The 22,019-nt window shown below is 33.0% G+C and overlaps 1 protein-coding gene across 2 annotated transcripts; it reads left to right on the top strand.

Moving 5' to 3' along the window:
• The first annotated feature begins 11,000 nt into the window (after positions 1-11,000).
• On the top strand, positions 11,001-15,944 carry LOC105804179 (uncharacterized). 2 transcript variants are annotated; one of them, XM_012636669.2, is made up of 8 exons: positions 11,001-11,334; positions 11,444-11,560; positions 11,743-11,969; positions 12,066-12,277; positions 12,397-12,499; positions 12,792-13,162; positions 13,841-14,342; positions 14,548-15,944. In XM_012636669.2, the coding sequence occupies exons 1-8, from the start codon at positions 11,154-11,156 to the stop codon at positions 15,694-15,696; spliced, it is 2,862 nt and encodes a 953-aa protein (XP_012492123.1). In that variant the 5' UTR covers positions 11,001-11,153; the 3' UTR covers positions 15,697-15,944. The 2 variants fall into 2 exon arrangements, with proteins under 2 accessions (XP_012492123.1, XP_052480052.1); XM_052624092.1 differs by lacking the exon at positions 11,001-11,334 and having other exon boundaries at positions 11,438-11,560; positions 11,692-11,969.
• Positions 15,945-22,019: the final 6,075 nt, after the last annotated feature.

Below are 22,019 nucleotides of genomic sequence, written 5' to 3'. Positions count from 1 at the left end.
ATCAATTATATGCCAAACAACATATCGACAAAGTTTACGATGGGTGGGCTGTTACATTGCAAAAGCCATGTAAACAAAATAAAAAAGAACACTAGGGTTTGTTTACACACTTCTAAATCCTCCTGTAACATCCTGATTTTGGGCCTAGTCGGAACAGTGGTTTTGGGACCACAAATCCGATGAAAAAAATTATTTTATTATATTTTTATGGTCTACAATTTCAAAAAATGATTTTGTGAAAATTTCGTTCGAAAATTTTGACATTTGGGCACTCAATTTAGTCAAAAGAACTAAATTGTAAAAAGTGTAAAAGTTGAGTTCTACATGTTAGAGGTGTCCAATTGTTATGAAATTTTAAATTGGAGGTCCTTATATGGTAATTAGACCATTGGTTAAGTTGGTAGACAAAAATGGACATGGTTAGGCATGTTTCCAAAGTTTTTCATTAAGGGCATTTTGATCATTTAGTTATTAAAATGAATTAAAAACAAAATTAAAAGCCAATTTTTGTCCATCTTCAACCCCATGGCCGAATTTCACAAGGGGAAACCATGTCTAGGGTTTTTCAAGCTTCCAAGCTCGATTGTAAGTCTGTTCTAGCCCCATTTTTAATGTTCTTTACGTTTTTTGAGTCCCGGTAACTTGATTTAGCTTATTCTAGCAATAATTTAACCTAGGGTTTATATTTGGAAAAATACCCATAGGTAAAATGTGTTTATTTTGATGTTTTATGGTAGAATATGAAGCTTGAAATTATGTTAAACAACTTTTGCTAGTCAATTTTAAGTGAAAACGAGTAAATTGACATAATCGGTAAAAATACCTAATGTTCATAAGTAAGTGTTAGAGTGGAAATTTGATGTTTCCATAGAAGGGAAAAATGTTCAGCATGTCATAAAACATAAGAATAAGGGATGAATTTTAATTTCCGAGCTTTGGGACAAAAGTGTAAATATGTAAAAGTTTAGGGGCAAAAATGTAATTTTGTCAAAGTTTGAGTTAAGGACTGTTTTTATGAATGTGAGTATTAAATAAGCTAAATTTTCTATTATAGATCAAGAAGAACAAAATCTGGAGTTAGACTAGGGAAAGAAAAAGGTTGAGGATTAAAGTGCTAGATTTGATCATATTTTGTACCGAGGTAAGTTTACGGTAAATAAATACAATATTTCAATAATAATTATTAATATTATTATTTTCCAGCAATTATGTATTTATTTTATGAATTTATTTAATGTTGACTCAAGTATGAAATGACAGAGAATCAGTGTTAAAAGGCCCCGTTGAAACATGAGGAATGTATTGGATACAAATGTCATGACATTTGGGTAAAGAGGTCCCATCTAAGACCATGTCTGGGACATGGCGTTGGAATCGAGATGAGAGGTCCCCCGTAAGACCATGTTTGGGACATGGCATGGGCACCTATATGAGAACTCCCATGTAAGACCATATCTGGGATATGACATTGGCAGTACAAGAAACATCCCATGTAAGATTATATCTGGGACATGGCTTTGGCATGTTATATTCAAACAGGAGACCTGAGTATCCTTAGTATTTCAAGTGATTCAACGGGCTAGTAAATAGACAATGTTACATGAAAGTTCAGGTAAAAGCCTAATAGACAAGTTCAGGTGTGTTAATAAGATTAAGAGTATCTCAGTTATCAGTTGAGAAAAGAAATTTCAGCAACGAATGAGTAAGTTAAGCAAGCAAGTAAATGAGTAAGAGAGTAAGTAAAGAAGAAAGTAAAAATCTTAATGCTTAATGAAAATTTATGAATATAATTGTTTATGATAAATGTTGTTATTTATTTACTTGTAAACTTACTAAGCTTTATGCTTACTTCTTTTATTTCTTTTTCTTTCATATAGTATTATCAAGCATAGTCAGGATCTTGAAGATGTTGGAGAGTGTTCACACTATCAGCCACCACAACTCGGTATTTTAAGACGATAAATGTTTTGAGCTATGGCATGTATAAGGACTTGGTCATTTCGATTGTATATTCTTAAGATATGACCAAAAGATGATATGTAAATATTTGATGATGAATAGTTATTAAAATGGCTAATTTGATGATGAATAGTTATTAAAATGACTAAGTATGAAGGTGTTTGTTGTTATAAATGTCTAGGTGATAAATTATGCATAGAAATCATGAAAAAGTAAAAAAAATTGGTAGTGAATTAGTTTTGAGACAGCCGTAGTGACGTGATTTTGAAAAATCACCAAGTATAGTAGAAAATGAATTAGAGGGTGGATGAGATATATAATTAAATCTTATTGAGTCTATCTTCATATAAAAATAACGGTGTAGACAAAGAAATTATGTATTCTAAGATATTTTCATTTTAGTTAGACAAGGTCAAAGTGGTTTTCGGAATCCCCTGTTCTGACTTTGGAAAATCATTAAAAATTGTAAAAAAATATTTATGGGTCTTAATTTATATGTATAGATTCCTTATTGAGTCTATTTTCTGTAGAAACAAGTGAGAACACCATATGAAGTCTTTACAATGAGATAATTTAATTTTAGTGACGAGAGGTTAGGACAGTCGATCAGTGAAATAGGGGAGACTTTAACTAATAAAATGTACTAATTGGCTAAACAAAAAATTCTAAAAAATTTATGGTAAAAATATATATGAGTCTAGTTTCAGGTAAAATTTACGGATATAAATTTCGAGTTTTTTAGATCAAGTTATAATTGATTTAGTGACTACTACATAGGTGGACAGCCTTACTATGAACAGTGAAATAACTTTTAAAAGTAAATTTTTAGTCCCGAACTTTTAAGTTAAGTCAAGTAACACCTCATGCTTGACTCCGGAAACGGTCTCGGGTAAGGGGTATTACACCTCCTCTTGAGAATTTATATTGTAAACAGTAAAGGTTTACACACCAATTGCACTCACATAACAAGTTCCTCAATGAACAAACAAAGTGCTCTCAATATGGTCTTATACAATAACTTATACAAGCCTTGAATATATATAAGTGTTTTGGCTTGCTAACATACTAGTAACTGAATGCAATACAACCACTTAAAATTTAACAACCACAAAATAGCAAAAGTAATACATTAATAAACTCCAATAAAGCATAATTTTATGGAGATTCAGTCTTCAAGGTAAACTCATACAATCCCAAACGATTCTTCATTAATCAAAGGGTTGTAATTGTTCAACCCAATCTAATCTTCACAAGGCAATGGATTGGTTTTCCATAGTTGGGCTTCCATATCTTCACAATATCAACATAGTCAATAGCCTAAAGGTTTTGTTTCATTAAATTTACAACACCAAAAATGGCAAGTTTTACTGCATTGTCCTAGGGATGAATGGTAGTGGCTATTATCGAGTTCTACTCAAAGTAGTGTTCCACAAGTTGCCTCAAAAATCTCCCCCTTTGGTAAAATTTTGAACAAAATCAAACAAACCAGGAAGATAATCATAAAAAACAATTACAACTTCCCCTTAGCATAATCCTTACTCAAATATATTGAACTTAGAACATACCAAGTAAATAAATTATCAATGTTTTGTTTAGAATTTGCATTAAAAATAAAAATACTAAAATTATATCTAAGCAAGTTGTAGATAAGTAATATGTTTTTCCACATCCCAAAACATTTTCAACATCAATTACTCAAATACTATTAAAATGCTTTTGATTGTGTTTTTTTCGTAAGTTAATCCAACACCAACTTAATTAGGATACAAACTCAATTAAAAATTATCTAAAATTAATAAATATTATTTAATGATATTTTTATCTTTTCATATTTTTATATAAATAATTTCTTTAAAAACACTACTAAAATAACCAATAGTCCAAAGATTGAATCGTGGATTGGTGGATATTTTAAAATAAGATCCTTACCACTCCACTTATAATTTCATTCAATGAGAATTTTTAATAATTAAGTTTTATATAAATATTTTACTTTCACTCACAACATAGGTATGACATAACCTTGTGTATATTGAATAAGGCTTCTATTTGCTCTTATTTCAAATTATTGTTCCTTTCATTGTTGTAAGAAAAGTTTCAATAGTAAAATAGAACAAGATAGTTTTGTAAGAAGAGTAAAGCTAGAAGAAATACTTTTGAAACCTTAATGTCGTTTTGTCTCTCAACGCGATTTAAAACCTATATATTATTTTCCTTAAAAAGAACTTTCTCCGGTTTTTATATACTTTGCATAAAATAGTTAATGTTGGGTGAACCTTTATAACAAAAAAACAATAATATAACATGAAATCCAAATATTGGAAAGAAGTTGAGTAGAAAAAAAAAGGTAAGAGGATTGCAAAGATTCGTTATCTAATAGTTAAAAAGTGCATTAAAAGAGAAGAAAGAATTGTTGGAAAGAGAGACGTAAAAAAATTGAAAAGTTTTAATTTAATTAAATTTGATTTTTTAAAATCTAATTTAATTCTACCTTTTAATTTAATTTTAATTTAAAAGAGTTGCATGTTAGAAAATGGTTAGCTAACAGAATTCTTTTAACAACTAGGGTAATTTGGGTAAATAGAATAATTAGGTACCACTTGTAATTAAAACAAAAAAAGCTTAGGTGTCAACTAGAGGTGTTCATGGGCCGGGCCGGGCCCAGAAAAATATTTCGTTCCGCGTCCTAGGCCCGAGCCCGGCCCGAAATATGGGCTTGCAATTTTGTCTAGGCCCGGCCCGAGAAAAAATTTCTAAACCCGAGCTCGGCCCGGCACGGCTCATTTTTTTAATAAACACCAAAAAATTATTTTAAAAATAAAAAACATAAAAAATTTATTTTAAAATTAAAAAATAAAAAATAAATATTTATTATATATTCGGTCGATTCGGCCGGACCCGCCAAAAAGTGGTGCTCGAGGACCGCCCGCTTTCTAAACGGCCTCTTTTTTCCCAAACCCATATTTCGGCCTATATTTTACCCGAACCCTCCCATATTTCTATGGTCGTCAGTCGAGTCGAGTCAGCCACCCTACCATGAACACCTCTAGTGTCAACCTAGAAAAAAGAGTATAGTTTAGGTGCCATTTTGCAATTTAAACCCTTTTTTTAAGCTCGAATATCAAGTTATTGGTAAAATGGTTTTATTGAGGCAACAGAATCACATAGCTTTCGAAGTGATAACCATCATTTGGTTTATAGAGTTCTACAACATTGTGCCATTATTTAATTTTGTTAAAGGTATTGCTAATCTTTGTATATAACATGACAACCATACATTGTCTAACCGAATCCAATTCTCTCGATATGTTCCTCAAAAAATCTAATTCGTGTGGATTCTTCCCCCAACTGACGAAGAGATCTTAGCAGAATTGCCACATATGAAATTGAGCACAATTTTGCAAAGAAATAGCCCACTTGTCTTTCAAGAAGAGATGAGAAACATGCTCAATATCATTTGATTGAATAGTTGACCCAACTCATTATTGTTTGAAGAAACCCTCCACTTCAATTGGTATTTTTTTCATGAAAAGCAAACATGAGATAACAAATTCAGTCTTTCACTAACATATTAGGAGTAATTTAATATTCTATATATTGATTATGTATAGAATCTAGTCATTTTGTACAAAACTAACAATTAAACTTTACAATCTTGTCATTTTCACATTTAAGCTTAAAATTTATCAATTTAACACCAATTTCTTCAAGAAATGAATAATGAAAATTTTTAAAAACTTTAACAGTTTTGCAAATTGGTACATGGGCTAGCTAAATCAAGCTAGCATGACCTCAAAAACATAAAAAATAAAAAAAATGACTTGAATAGCTTACCAAGGGACCGAATGTTTGAAACCTTAAAAAGCTTTTCCCTATTTGTTTTTCTTTAATTTTCAATGATGAAGAAGAGAAAATAAGCATGACAAGCATTAAATCGCTTTATATACTTAGATTAACTTAATTAAACTAAATTTAATTTATTAAAGTGTAATCTAATTAAAGCTTAATCATATTTAACCAAAGTTAGTGGAGAATAACATCATTCTCCACTATTTGATGGTCAAAATGGTTTAATTACCAATTTGACCTTTTGATATTTAAAATCTATAGTGATAAGAATTTTACAATTTAGTCCTTATATCTTAATTAAGCAATTAATAAGCAAAATTGAATGACCAAACTTTAAAAACTTTTATACTAACTCCTTAAATATTTATATTTAATATTTACGGACCGATTTAATATTTATACTAACTCCCAACTATGTTGTCTCTAAGGTTCAAACATGTGTTCTCTCCTTAGGAATATAATGTGCGTTCCACTACACTTAATACTTGTTGGGAAAATATTAAGTATTTCTAGCTTAATCATATATAAGCTACCTAAATGAATTATGATATAAAGTAACATCACAAATTTAATGTTGAGATAATTTATCTTTAGTCTAAGAGTTGTTATTTCATAACAAGGTCTTTAAAGATTTATTGTGACAACTCTTATTCAATATTCTTTTGAAGCATGATAAAATGAAAATGAAGCAAACATATCGATATAAAGGATATTACTACAAAAGATCATGTAAAGAAACAATAAGTTTATATTCAACACAATAGTACAGACTTAAGGATTAAAGATCCTATGAATATGGCATTATGGACAAACAATTTAAAATAATATACATCATATGAAATTAAATGAAGTCTCATTAAAGTATGACTTCATATAACATGCTGAGTTTAGTTATTTTTGTAAGCCAATATGCACCAAGTTGATGAATTAGAAATATGAGTTGAATAGTTTGAATTGTGTTAGACATTATCTTTAAGGATATTTGATTGTATAGTATATCCCGTAAGATTAAACAAGCTCTGTCGTTATAAAACGATAGCAAGAATGAACAATAAAATACAACATAAAATACTTAGAAATCTCAAAAGGATATAAAGGGCGAGCGAGAAGAGGATAAATTTCTTAAAGTGTGTGTATTATGAAAGTGAACGTGGGTATTTTAGTCAATTGACTAAAAGTACAAAAGGTAAGTTGAGTAAAAAGTGGATTTCACTTAGCCAAAAATAGTTTAAAAATGGTTCAACAAATTTAAACTTGCTAAATATAGGTGTTGCTAATTAAGAATTTTTCTTGGACTCTAAAAAATTCAGTAAAATAGTAGTCTAAAAACAAAAGGGCTCGAATATCGCAAAGGATCCCTACCTACCCTAAGCTCTTCAATGATCCACTCATTTCTCTTGTTTTTTTTATCCAACAAGTGCTGGTGTTCTTGTTGTTCATGATTTTGAAAGCTGAGCCTCTAGTATTTTCATCTTCTCTTGCATCTCGATGAAATGTTAGGAGCCATATTAAGAATTCTAAGAGGTTTAGTCAGTCGACGGGGTAATACCATTAGTATTTCCTTGGTAGGGTAGGGATAATACAATGGTGGTGGTAGGCACTGATTGTACGTGGGATAGGCCTGTTGGTAGGGATGGGCATCTCGCAGAATATACGAGGATGTTCTTAGTGGAGGTGGGCGATATTATTGGTTGTGTTGCAGTTGCTAGCCAAGAATAGTGGGTAGATGAGTAACATGAGGAGGTTGTTGGGGTCATGTTTGGGTTTCCTGAAGTTCCTGGTTATGAATTCATGAATGACAGTGAAAGAGTGAGCCATGGTGGTTCATTCTACGCTTGTCATACCAATTATTGATACGAGTTATCGACATAAAGGAGACAGTGGTAGAGAGGAGTACCATTTCACCTAAGCTTGACAGAAAGCTAGAGAAAATAAGGAGTAAAGATTTTGTATAGAGGAAGTAGAAGAAGTAGAAGGAAGTGATGATAGAGGAAGGAGAGAGGATCCTTGTACCTATATGCATCCAAGCTTATGTAGTGGGTCGCCCATTCTCTCGTAATGCCACATGGTAGAGAGTACGATGACCTGCATGGTTGTGCGAGATGGCCTAGTGTCAATGCTGTTATAGGTATGTTGTTGTCATGGTATGTATTGTGTGGTCCTTGATCTGCCATAATTTGATATGAAAAATTACGCCTTCCCGGTATACGTAAGGAGATTATTCTCGAGCAAAGTAGCATCTTTTCCGTAATTTTTAGATTTTAAGTTAATAAGTGTAAATGTCTTATTTTTACTCATTTTTGAGTCCCTAACGTATGGTTGACTGATGTAAGGACGTGTTGGAGGTTGAAAACGAGCGAGCACAGTACCAAAGGAGAGGGTATTGTAATATCCAAACCTTGGAATTCTGATACCTCCAACAAACTCGAGATTGAAGACCACCCTTCAGTTGTATCATGATATCCACCCTCCAAGAACACCCCCAAGTTTGAAATTGTTCGAGGCATTACGATATCCTCTTCCTTGGTATCGTGAAACCAATATCATGTGGGGACAAAATTGCATAAAAAGGGTAGTCTTTGTCCACTCAAAGCACCAATCATTGAAGGCTCGTTCAAGGGTATTTTGGGCACACAAATTGGGTCAGAATAGCTGCTATATTAGCCAAAATTTGGCTGGGAGAGAAAGAGAGGTCACATTACCTTAGTTTAGACTTAGTTTTATTAGGTTTTCTCTTAGCTTCTCTTCCTCTTTTTCTAAGGTTTCTTATTTTCATTTCCTTAGCTATAGATTTTACATTTCCCAACAATTTTTTTTCTTGTTTTAGTTGTTTTTAGTGTTAGTTAAGTTAGCTATCACTGTAGCTTAGGTTTATTTGCACCTTTAGTCCTTATACCTTGGTTGTAAGACATTTTCAGATTTAGTTTAATGTATTTCAGTTTCTTTTACTTTGCATTTGTTAAAGTTTGTTCCTTTTATGTTTATTGCTTTAGATTTTCTTGTTGAATGCTTTACGTTACATGCCTTTTAGATTTTCATGCATAAAAATCTCAACTTTTATATTTTTCTCAAGCTTTGCTTTAATGGAATCTTTGTTTTTTATTTTCATGGTTGTTAATTTTATTTCCAGCATTAGTAGCTAAACCTTTAAGGGGTTGGTTGATGGAGATGTGGTCAACTGATTTTTGTATGAAGGACCAAATCGTAATAAATTGGAGTAATTTGAATGAACTTAAAAAATTAGGACTAACGACCCTAATGGAACATGTAGGCAAGTGAGACCGAGTGGAAATCTTTTTGGGTACCAATTCATTATTCACAAGTTAACCGGTGAGATCAAGAGATAATCCGAATTAATTTGTCTAACTTGGTAAAATGGAGACCGAGAGGTAAAATGGAGCAATTTTAGGAGTTTAAGCGATTTGGATCCCTAGTTCAAAGAGTAATGAACCACATCAATATCAACCAATCACTGTTTGTTATTTAATTGTTAATTTTGTAACTTTGCATGTTTTACAAGTCCTTACTAGTTATATAGCAAAATAGATTAATTTATCTTGATTTCATGCTTTTCCGTAATATAATTTTTTGTGATTAGTTGGTTGATTAGTTGGTTAGACTTTTTATTTTACATGCATGTTATTTAGAAACTGTTCAATCCAAAATTTTCTTGGATTTGATCCTTAGAATACTCCAGTGTTCTATTGTAACACTACAAATATTATAATTGACCTAACACACTTGCAATGAAACATTAAATTTTATATTGTATTTTAATTCTCAAGTATTGATTCTCATCTCTCTCCCGTCGATCGGGAGAGAGACAGTCGGTCATGCAAATATCGTAGGTTGTCTTGCTTTGGCATCCCTATCTTTAAAGTCGTATAAGATGGTTAAGCCTCAGTGGCTCCAGCGAAAGGTGTGCCATAGACCGTTCGTAGGCTAATCCATTAATTTTATATAAAATTAATTATATTATAGAATGTACATTTAAAAGGATAATTTAAGGTGGAAATTTCCTTATAACATATCTTTACAAATATTATAATTATGTATATGATTTGAGTGGTAGAAATCGGTGGACAAAATTGCTTATATAGGAAATTGAATACACAGTATATATTTAATGCATTTTCTAATTTGATTAAAATTTTAAAAGAAATATTGAACTTTCAAATGCATAATGTGATTTTTGCTTGATTGAGTTATTCGTATTAGGGCATGGTTTGATTATATTAAAATTTTATATTGTGCTTCAATGCATAATTTAGGCAAATTACGACACATGTATTTATTATGATTTTTTTCATATAATATGAATTTTTTCCTTAATTATTACGATTGAGTTTTTTATCTAAATATTTAATCTAATAAAAATTTAACTATATTTATCTAGAATCGAAATAATAAAATTGTGACAATTGTCGCACATTTAACTTGGTGAAAGTAACTAAATAAGCTGTCGGCATAGATTCGGTTGATATTTGGGTAAGAAAAAAAGAATAATTACTTATTTGACCATCTAACTTTTAAAAAAATTATTTTATCATTTCATTTAATTATTCACCGCTTTTATCCCTTAAGCTTATATTATTTGTTAAAACAATAAAAAAATAGATAGAAAAGTTTAAATTTGTTAATTTTACTATATTCACATGGTACTCACGTGTATGTTGCATTAACAATTAAATAATTTTTAAAAATTTAAAATTATAGAAAAATAACCTTTTATATATTTTAACAATTTTAAGTTTTTCTTAAAAATTATAATTTTTTTGAAATTTAAAATTTTAAAAATTAATTAGGTATGTGGCACTCTACATGTATGCTATATTAGCGAAGTTAGCAAATATGAACTTTTTCATCTATTTTGAAGTGATTTAACAAACAATGCAAGTTTAAAGCTAAAAGAATAAAAATTAAATGGATGGCTAAAATAATTTTTTTTTAAGTTGGAGGACCAAATAAGTCATTATGCCATAAAAAAAACTGCTACTCACCTTACGGGAAATAACTGCCATTCCCTCCTATACCGACTGCACCTAACGGTCATTTGAAGTTTGGTGGTTGAAGATCTAAACTTCCAGGAGAGAATAACACTGGAAAGAAGCATCACATTTGTTGAAAATGAAAGCTACTACAGAATGGTCCAAATAAAGTCGATACTAATCATAGATAAATTAGTTTTTCTATTCCACCTTCTCTTCAAATCTTCAACCTCCCCACCAATAATCACCTTGGTTTTTCAACCATGCTTTCTTTCAGCCCTTCATTATTTCCTCTAATCTACTTACCACCTCCATTACTCTCTGTCCCTTTCTATCCTATCACCTCGTTTTGCTCCTATGGAAAGGTTCAAATTCTTAAGGTTTTTCAGTTTCAGAACCCAGCTTGACTTCCTCCCTTCTTCCAACCCTGTTCGTGAGAATCTCATCAATGGGGCTAACACTGATACCAATGGTGAACATCGGGATGGGTTCTTTTCGAATTTGGTTTACGGATTTCTCCGGCGTTTTAAGTCTGGAAGTAAGTTGTCGTCCCCTGTAAGGTCTAATTACTAGTTTAATTTGGTTTTCTGACAGTGTTTCTGAGATGGGGTTTTTGTGATTTTTGGGTCTTTGTTTGAGATATTTAGAGAAGATTGATGGCGGTTCAAAGACAGAAGAAGAAGAGAAGGTTTATTCTTGGTTATATGCTTTGGCCAGATCAGAAATATACATGGCTTTTGAATATGTTCGATCCACAGAAAGAGGTTAGCTAGCTTTCTTTTCTCCTGATTTAGTTACCGTTGCTGATTGGAAGAGAATTGAATCGATATGCCTGTTATCTGTTTGATGTTTTGAAAATGAGTAAATTAAGTAGCGTCCTTGATCAATTCACCAGCTTTTCAGGGGAATGGATATGCTTATTTTACTCAATTCTGCTTTTGAGTAGGCTTGAGCTTTACTGAAGCTGAGAAGAGATTGAAGGAAAATGGGCCAAACACTCCCCTTGAATACACATTTCCAAGCTCGTGGCATCTTCTGTGGAGCGCCTTCTTTCATCCTTTCAATATCATTCTGATTGTGTTGTCAGCACTCTCATACATAACCAGTGATAATCCAAATGGATGCATCATGCTTATACTGGTTTTCATTAGCGTCTCCCTTCGATTCTATCAGGTACTTCTCGTTTTAAATTTCTCGATCAACTGAATTCTCTATGAATTCTGATTCAAACACAATTGTATGCAACTTTAAATTCTATGCACCACCCAGGAATATGGCAGTTCAAAAGCAGCCATGCAACTTTCAGAATATGTAAGATCTCCGGTTAAAGTTCAAAGATGTGCAGGGAGGGTGGTTCAGACAGAATTAATCGTTCAAGTTGATCAAAGGGATGTTGTTCCAGGAGACATTGTCATTTTCGAGCCTGGGGACCTTTTCCCTGGTGATGTGAGACTATTAACTTCGAAACACCTTGTTGTAAGGTATACAGCTTCAAATCTTCCTTTCTTTGTTTCAAGGTTTGAAATTTCCCTTTATGACCTTTTCTTTTTGACTGGTAATCCGTGGAATCCCTTATTTTACATTCTTGCTTCTTCAACAGTCAGTCCTCATTAACAGGAGAGTCATGGCCAACTGAAAAAACTGCAGATGCGAGAGAAGATAGAAGCACTCCGTTGCTAGAATTAAAGAATATTTGTTTCATGGTGGGTATAGTTGCTCCAATATTACTCTTTTGTTCCTTGTGGTAATAATCCTTCCGCAACATTTACAGAACCTAAGAGTCAAGTAGGAAAAATATTATAATCAGGATTATGATTTTCTCAAGTTATATTGCTAATGTATCACGCAATTCCTTTAGTCATTTGCATATTTGAATCTTAAGTATGGTAACTTCAGTGTAGCTAATATCCAACTGTTGTCTATTAGTATTTGTTTACTCATAGACTATTACTACATAATACACTGAGGTATATACCGTTACGATTAATATTTCAGGGGACAAATGTGGTATCAGGTACTGGAACTGGTTTAGTTGTCTCCACTGGATCCAAGACCTACATAAGTGCCGTGTTTTCAACTATTGGAAAGCACAAACCAGCAGATAGTTTTGAGAAGGGTATCCGGCATATATCGTACGTGCTTGTTGGTGTAATGCTTCTAGTAGTCACAATCATGATACTGGTAGAGTACTTTACCTTCTATGATTTGAGTGAGAGTACCCTTTTTGGGATCTCGGTTGCATGTGCCCTAACTCCTCAAATGCTTCCCCTCATCATCAACACAAGTCTTGCAAAGGGCGCACTTGCTATGGCTAGGGAGAGATGTATAGTGAAAAGCTTATCTGCCATTAGAGACATGGGATCCATGTAAGTCCAAAGTTTCTCCCTGAAATATAGAGCTAAAAGAATTAAATCATTCCATGTAGATCATTGTTTGAAGTGAATGGTTATGAAGTTGGATAACTGACACAGAAAATTGAGTTGATCATCAACTAAGATGCTAGATTTGAATAAATTGGAAAATTGCGAAAGACGACTATAATTAAAGTACATAGAATTTAGTTATACTTTTGGATTCAAAAGCACCCTGAAAATCACAGGATGATAAAATTAGTTTACCTGTAAATCAGGGTCAGAGACCTATGCTTGCTTCCACTCGTTTGAAATCTAAAACCAGGAGTTTTAGATATGGATCTACTTTTATTTTTAAGAAAGCACAGTACCTCAGAAAAATGCACTCTGTTGTCAAAGACCAAGTTACACAGACTTCAAATGATTGTTAAATAGGGCATGTATTTGGCATAGGTATACTAAATTTCTTTCCTATATTACGAAGATCATAAACCCATAACAATGTTTAAAATGTGGAAGACATGTTTTTGGCATGGATACTTTAAGAAAATTAAGGAGTTCAAGTAGCATAGATTAGCATGTGAAGAGTCCCAGCTCATGTTCTATGTTGTTGCATGCTAAGTTCATCAAGTTTTCCATTTTGAAAGTATAATATTTTGGTACTTATACTTCTTTTGCTTTTTGATTTTGCAGGGATATTCTATGTATTGATAAAACTGGGACGCTCACCATGAACCGTGCAATCATGGTTAATCATCTGGATAGCTGGGGTGCTCCAAGAGAAAAGGTCTTACATTTTGCCTTCCTGAATTCTTACTTCAAGAGTGATCAGAAATATCCACTAGATGATGCAATTCTGGCATTTGTGTACACAAACGGATACCGATTCCAACCATCCAAATGGAGAAAGACTGATGAAATCCCTTTTGATTTCATGAGAAGAAGAGTATCGGTTATTCTGGAAACAGAATCTAATCCAGAAGGCAGAAATATCCAACCCTTTTACAGATTCATAATAACCAAAGGAGCACTTGAAGATGTGCTCAAAGTTTGTTCTTATGTGGAGAATGTAGATATGGGTGAGATAACAGCTGTCTCTGCAGAACACCATCATAGGATCCTAAATGTGGTGGAAGAACTTAGAAATGAGGGATTAAGGATTATAGGAGTTGCAATAAAGAACCTGCAGCAAACAGTGAGTTCAAATATCCTCTAAACCATTGCCTTTTCTCTTCCCGTATGGCTGTATCCCATTCTGTTCTACTTTTGTCATGCATGAATTTCAAGCCCCAAGCATCCTTGTACAACGGGACATGTATCCAAGAACAAACTTTCATTACTATTATAGAGAACCAATGCTTAAAGCCCTGTAAGTAATACAGTTTTATGTCATGTTGCAGAAAATAAGTAAGCAAAACATGGAAAATGAAGATGATGTTGAATCAGACATGGTGTTCCTTGGTGTTATAGCATTCTTTGACCCACCAAAGGACTCAGCAAAGGAAGCTCTGTGGCGATTGGCTGAAAAGGGAGTAAAAGCAAAAGTATTAACTGGTGATTCACTTTCTCTAGCAATAAAAATTTGCAAGGAAGTTGGCATCAGAACCACACATGTAACTACTGGACCAGAGCTGGAGCAACTGAACCAGGAAGCCTTTCACGAGAAAGTGAAAAAAGCTACAGTTCTGGCTCGGCTCACCCCTTCTCAGAAATTGAGAGTCGTGGAGTCGTTGCAGTCAGTAGGTAATCATGTTGTTGGGTTCTTGGGAGATGGAATAAATGACTCACTCGCATTGGATGCTGCTAATGTTGGTATATCAGTTGATTCAGCAGCATCAGTTGCAAAAGATTTGGCTGATATTATTTTACTTGAGAAAGACTTAAACGTGCTTGTGGCAGGGGTTGAGCAAGGCCGCCTGACATTCGGCAATACAATGAAATACATTAAATTGTCAGTCATTGCTAATCTGGGGAGCGTTGTTTCACTCTTCATTGTAACTCTTGTACTCAGATTCGAGCCATTGACCCCAATTCAACTCCTTGTGCAGAACTTCTTGTATAGTGTGGGTCAGATTGCTATTCCATGGGACAGGATGGAAGAAGACTATGTCAAAATCCCACAAAAATGGTCTGTCAAAAGTTTGCCGATGTTCATATTATGGAATGGTCCTGTTTGCACTCTCTGTGATGTGGCCACTCTTTTGTTTGTTTGGTTTTATTACAGTTCTGGTGGGAAATTGGATGAATCTTTCTTCCGCTCTGCATATTTCATTCAAGGGCTTCTCATGCAGACTCTGATTTTCCACTTGATCCGTACGGAGAAAATTCCCTTCATCATGGAGATCGCTTCCTGGCCTGTACTTGCTTCAACAGTAGTGATTTCTGCCATTGGTATTGCAATACCCTTCTCAATAATCGGAGATTTCATGGGATTCACTGACTTGCCACTCTCATATTTCGGCTTTCTGGTGGTGCTTTTCGTAGGGTATTTTACAGTCGGTCAAATAGTGAAGAGAATATACATTATGGTGTACAAAAAATGGCTTTAGAGTTTAGATGTTGGGATGATACAATGCTTCCACAAAGAGAAGGCAAAGGAAGAAGAAATTTTTGTTCATTGTACATTATGCGGTGACAGTACATAGATTGCCATTGTTTTGACAGGATTGAGTTGACTGTAATTTGAGGACTTCAGCACCTTAAACTGGTAAACACCATTGTTTTAAACCAAAATGAAGATGGGTTTAGATTGCTTTAGAACATTACTGAATTGGATATAATTGTTCCATTAAAATCACAGTGCTTTTGAGTTTCCAATAACATTCCACTCTTTTACCCATCACCTCAATCATAATCCAAATAAATAGTGTTAGTTAGCCGAGCTTGTTCTAGTTGTGATCATTATCCCAATATCTAAGCGGCCTTGCTTTTGATTTTTAAAGGTCCGGTTTTAAAGTCTTTTATTGATTTTCTAGTTTTTATGTGAAAAATTATGTTTATGGTCATGCATACGTGGTAAGGTTAGAATTTTAGTTTTGTAATTCGTGCGACATTAGATGATTCTTTAGTGCTTAACTCTCGTAAGTTGAGGATTCTCGATAAAATTTTTTTAAGTCACTGAAAATGAAGTAAAAACAACTCAAAATTAAAGAACAACGAAATATTAGAAAAACCACAAAAAACCAAAAGCACACAGAGTGTTTGAGTAAATTCATTTAAAAGTATTCTATTAGTCAAGGATGAATACAATGAATGAGATCATTAAAAAGACCTTTATTTATAGTTGAGCTGATTCACATGATCCCCTAATATTACAAAATCAAATATTATCAGATTACATATTTTCTAAGATTAGTTTCTATATTTAACGAGGTAGTCTTAGTTTTCTCTTAAGTGTTTTACTGGGTCACTAAAGCTTCAAGTAAATGTGTTTATTCACATGTTCCACAACTCGGACCAGTTCAAGTAGGTCAAATGAACCTTATTTCATCAATTGACCTCAATGAGATGCTCTTTGCGTATTCATATCGGTCTTTGATTCGCAGCCCGCGACACATATATACAGAAGATTGTATGAAAGAGACTTATTTATTTGACATTATTAATCATTAAATCTTTTAAAAGATATTTTTTATAATTAACTGGAAATTCAATTTTTTTTTATATTGGATGGGAAACGTGTTAGACAAAACACGTTAGCGACCAAAATAAATAATTAAAAATAAACACATATAAAATAAAATATGAACATAATTATTTATAGTTAATTTATCAAATATGAAAATCAAATAAAACAATTGAAATAAAGGAGAATTGAGATTTTACGAAATGTTGAGGCCTGTGAAACATAGTTTCCTTAAGACAGATTCGGCCGCTCCTACGATACTTGGAGTAATGTTGGTCGAAAGTCTCCTAGGATACAACAACAGCAGTGGTCGAAGTAGTAGCACCTCTACCACGATCAATCAAAAGAACAATGTCTTTTTCTATCACCAAAATATTTAGAAAACACGAAAGATGGAAAAAAGAGATTTTTGAGAACAACAAAATTTCGACAAGAGAAATTCTTAGAGAGTATGAGAGTGTGCAGCAAAAAACCCTTCAGAATCATAGCCTTTTATAGGTATGGAGAGTTGTAATTATGAAAAAATATCCCCAAAATGTGCTATTAAATAAAAATTTAAATAGATTTATTGGAATCAAATCCATAAGATAAGTTTCCATATATAAGCAGATTTTGTCTGCTGAGGAAAATAAATTCGTGTTGGGCTAAAATATCCGTAGGCCCATTTTGGGCCCGACTAGTCCAGACATTTCGCGTCGCCCACGTCGTGTGGGTGTGGACCTGCATAGCTTAGTCATTTAATTATCCTTCAAGAGAGTTCACATATATAAACACATTCTACACTTGGTATTTAACCAATGTGGGGTCTAAGCCTTTTATTTTTCCTCAACAATATATCCAAGTAGCTTACTTTGAGCATCAATTTCTCATTCATTACTCAACCATTTTGAGCATATGATATACCGTTGTAAAGCTCTCATGGAGTAGAATATGAAACCATAAAATTATGATTCAACTCTCCACCTTTACCTATTGAGAATATGCCTCAAAATTCCCATAAAACAAAAATCTTCAAACAATCCCTTACATGAATGAAAATTGATGGTTTTATTGAAAAACATTGACTCGATGTGGTGATAGAATCTACGATTGATAGTTGCATAGGATACCTTTGAACCTTCCCTTGCAAAAGTATATTTACTTTACTAGCTGACCAGTAGACGTGATGTCCTTGAACTGTTTTTCCTTTTGTGTAAACAATGATATACCTCACCCAAGTACCTCATTGGCAAGGTTTTAGTTCTCATGGTTATGTTCATATAGTCGTGAACATTTCCTGGTTCTACAAGAGTTTGAGAGAACTATGCCCCAATAGTCTCCTTGAAGCGGCTTCACTTCAATCTCACATAGGTGACTTATGTTGTTCGGCTCACTGAAACACACAATGGTCATTAAAAGCATTGCTTAACCTATCCCATTTTTAGTCACTGTTTACAGCATATGAACAGACTTGGGATAAGTACCCCCACAGTGACCTCACAAGGTCTATGCAATTAGGTTGTCCATTTGAACCTAGATCTTGGGATCTCTAATCAACTAGGTAGGGATTTATCTAGAGCTACAAACTTAAATTCCACTATGGATCTAGTTATAATTGTTTGTCATGAGGATTTCCATGACACAACTCCTCCTCCCCATGTGCCTTTGGTATCTTGAATATTAGATATCCAACTGACATCGGAGAAACCTTCTAAAACAATAGGATCTCTAGAATAATGTAATCCATAATCCCAAATATAGCTGAGATATCTTACTATCCTCACAATTGCTTTCCAGTGGTTTTCCCTTGGATTGCTTTTGAATCTGCTTAAACTACTCATAGTGAAAGCAATATCTGGTTTAGCGAAGCTCATAAGGTACATTAGACTGCCTATGACCCTAGTATATTCCACTTGGTTAATGCTTTCACCTCTATTTTTAGACGAATGTTGGCTCATATCAATTAGAGTTTTGGCTATACTAGGATCATCCTTACTAAATTTCTCAAGAATCTTGTCCACATAGTGTAATTGAGTCAATGAGACCTTTAGATGACCTTTTAATTTAGATACCCAAAATTACATCAACTAGTCCTATTTCTTTCATGTCAAATCTTGAATTTAACATGTCTTTGGTACATTTTACCATTTCATTGTTACTTCCAACAATGAGTTTGCCATCAACATATAAGCATAAGATTATATATCCAACATCGGTAGTTTTGACATACACACATTTGTCACACTCGTTAATCTTGAAGCCATTTGTCATCATGACATTATCAAACTTTTTATGTCACTGTTTAGGTGCTTGTTTAAGTCCATATAAGGACTTCACCAATTTACAGACTTTTCTTTCTTGTCCTAGAACTACATAACCCTCAAGTTGTACCATGTAGATTTCTTCATCAAGATCTCCATTTAAGAAAGCTGTTTTAACATCCATTTGATGTACTTCTAGATTCTACAAAGCGGCAATTGCAAGTATCATCCTTATGGAAGTTATTCTAGATATTGGAGAAAAAATATCAAAGTAGCCAATGCCTTCATTTTGTCTATAACCTTTTATCACCAATCTAGCCTTGTACTTATCAATTGTTTCATCTGCCTTTATTTTTCATTTAAAAATCCATTTAGAATTTAGTGGTTTAATTTTTGGAGGAAGATCCACTAATTCCCATGTATGATTTTGTATGATGGAATCAATTTCACTTTTAATAGCATCTTTCCATGATGTACTTTCAGATGATTGTATAGCATTATTATACGTTTGAGGTTTGGCCTCTAGCATAAAGGTTAGAAAATTCGATCCAAAATATTTTTCTACCCTTGCTTGTTTACTCCTCCTTAGCTCAATCTCAATTTCAGCTTCGTCAGGACTATTTTCATCTATAGTCTTTAAAGTTCGTTTTATTGAACTTGAGTCAACTTTTCTAGCTTTACAAGGGAAGATATTTTCAAAGAATGAAACATTATTTGATTCCAATATGATATCCTTGTGTATATTAGGATTTTTTGATTTATACACAAGAAACCTATATGTATTGCTATGATTTGCATAGCCAATAAAAATACAATCCACAATTTTAGGACTTATTTTCATTTTCTTTGGTAACAGAGCCATTACCTTTGCAAGACACCCCCATAATTTCAAGTGGTTGTAGGAAGGTTTTCTACCTTTCCATACCTCATAAGGTGTCTTGTCCCTTTTCTTACAGGGAACCTTATTTAAAAGGTAATTAGATGATAAAATAGCTTCCCCCCACATGTTTTGTGATAACCTAGAGCTTCCTAGTAATGCGTTCATCATTTCCTTTAGAGTCTAATTTTTGCACTCGGCTACTTCATTTGATTGAGGAGATTATGGTGGTGTCACTTCATGAATAATATCATGTTGTGCACAATATTCACCGAATGGTTCAGCATATTCACCACCATGATCACTTCTCACCATCTTAATCTTTTTATTAAGTTGGTTTTCAACTTCCTGTTTATAGGGAATAAATTTCTCTATAGTTTCATCTTTGCCCTTAAGCAAATACACGTAGCAATATTTTGTGCTATCATCAATGAAGGTAATAAAATATTTATTTCCTCCTCTTGTTTGAACATGCCCAAGCCTACTATGCCATAAATCAAATGACTCAAGCATATAAACAGAGGAAAAAGTGACATTTTTATTCATTGTCTTTGCTTTTACAGAGATTGCATTAAGTTTCCACATGTTATTTAATACATATCCCTTTCCCACATACATTCCCCCTTTAGACAAAACTAGCTTTTGGGATTCAAACACCATCTTAAAGCCATGTACACTAATGAGTGTCCCAGAAACAAGGTTCTTGTGTATGTCAGGCACATACAACACATTTTAAAGCTTGAGTTCTTTGCCAGAAGTCATCTTCAAAACCACAGTACCCTTCCCCTTGATATTGGAAGTTACAACATTGCCCATATAAAGTTTCTCCCCATTTTCACAAGGTTCCAACTTAGAAAAAGAGTCTTTGTCATAGCAAATATAACGTGTGGCACCTGTATCAAGCCACCATTCTCTTGGATTTGAATCAACCATGTTGACTTCAGAAATCACAGCACATAAGTCCATATCTTCCACAATATTAATGGGAGATTTCATTTTCTGTCAAGAAACAGAATCAAAATTAGAAAATTATCAACTTTTGTTAGACATTAGGAATCTAATAAAACTCGAAACAAAATTTTATGCGGTTTAATAAAAAAATACAATAAAACAATGCACCAGGTAGGTAACCCTAAAAGAGAGGTGGTGCATTTGGCACGCTTAAATACCAAGCCTTTCAAAGAGCCAATTCTAGACATGCATTCTCATATTGTCTTTTCAATTTCACCGTTGATAAATTTCTTTTTTTTAATTCGCAATTTAAAGCCACAATTAGGCCAAAAGAAATAGAAAATTTCTCTTCGATTTTGTTAAATGATAGAATTAAAGTTCTGAAATAAAATCAAAATTAATTTTGTTAAATGACATGATTAAATCCCGAAACAAAGTTAAGTAATTAAATCACAATAAATTCTGTTACACGGAGAGAATAAATCCCGAAACAAAATTTTTTTGATTAAGTTATCATTTGGAAACAAATTAATATTGACTAAAAATCTCGTTAAATGGTAGGAATAAATCCTGAAACAGATTTTATTCAATTTAATTTCTCGTTTTGGAAATAAAATAAAAAGGGAATAAAATCCATTGAACGACGGGAATAAACCCGAAACAGATTTTATTCTAATTTAAAAACTTATTTTTGGAAATAAAAATCAAAATCAGAATAAAATCTGTTGAACGGTGGGAATAAACCCGAAACAAATTTTATTCACCCTTTTTTTCCGACTTGGTGTTTCGTCCGTCTCGGATTAGAGAATAACAAAAAATAACACAGATCTGTCTTAAGATTGTTAGAAAAACACATTAGCGAACAAAAATAATTAATTAAAAATAAACACATATAAAATAAATTATGAAAAGAATTATTTATAATTAATTTATCAAATATGAAAATCAAATAAAACAATTGAAATAAAGGAGAATTGAGATTTTACAAAACAGTGAGGCCTGTGAAACACAGTTTCCTTAAGACATATTTGGGTGCTCCTACGGTACTTGGAGTAACATTGGTCGAAAGTTTCTCAGGATACGACAATAGCAGTGATCGAAGTAGTAGCACCTTTACCACGATCAATCAAACGAACAATACCTCTTTGAATCACCGGAATATTTAGAAAACACGAAAGA

This window comes from Gossypium raimondii, chromosome 11 (genome assembly GCF_025698545.1).
Source record: "Gossypium raimondii isolate GPD5lz chromosome 11, ASM2569854v1, whole genome shotgun sequence".
In the NCBI taxonomy this organism is placed as follows: domain Eukaryota; kingdom Viridiplantae; phylum Streptophyta; class Magnoliopsida; order Malvales; family Malvaceae; genus Gossypium; species Gossypium raimondii.
Note: the sequence above shows the minus strand (reverse complement) of the source record. Positions and strands in the feature narration are given on the sequence as shown.

Excerpts from the sequence above, each read along its gene's own strand:
- LOC105804179 (XM_012636669.2), top strand. The coding sequence starts at position 11,154 with ATGGAAAGGTTCAAATTCTTAAGGTTTTTCAGTTTCAGAACCCAGCTT. Across the intron at positions 11,970-12,065 it reads TCTCCCTTCGATTCTATCAG|GAATATGGCAGTTCAAAAGC; the intron begins GTACTTCTCGTT and ends TGCACCACCCAG. Across the intron at positions 13,163-13,840 it reads ATTAGAGACATGGGATCCAT|GGATATTCTATGTATTGATA; the intron begins GTAAGTCCAAAG and ends TTGATTTTGCAG.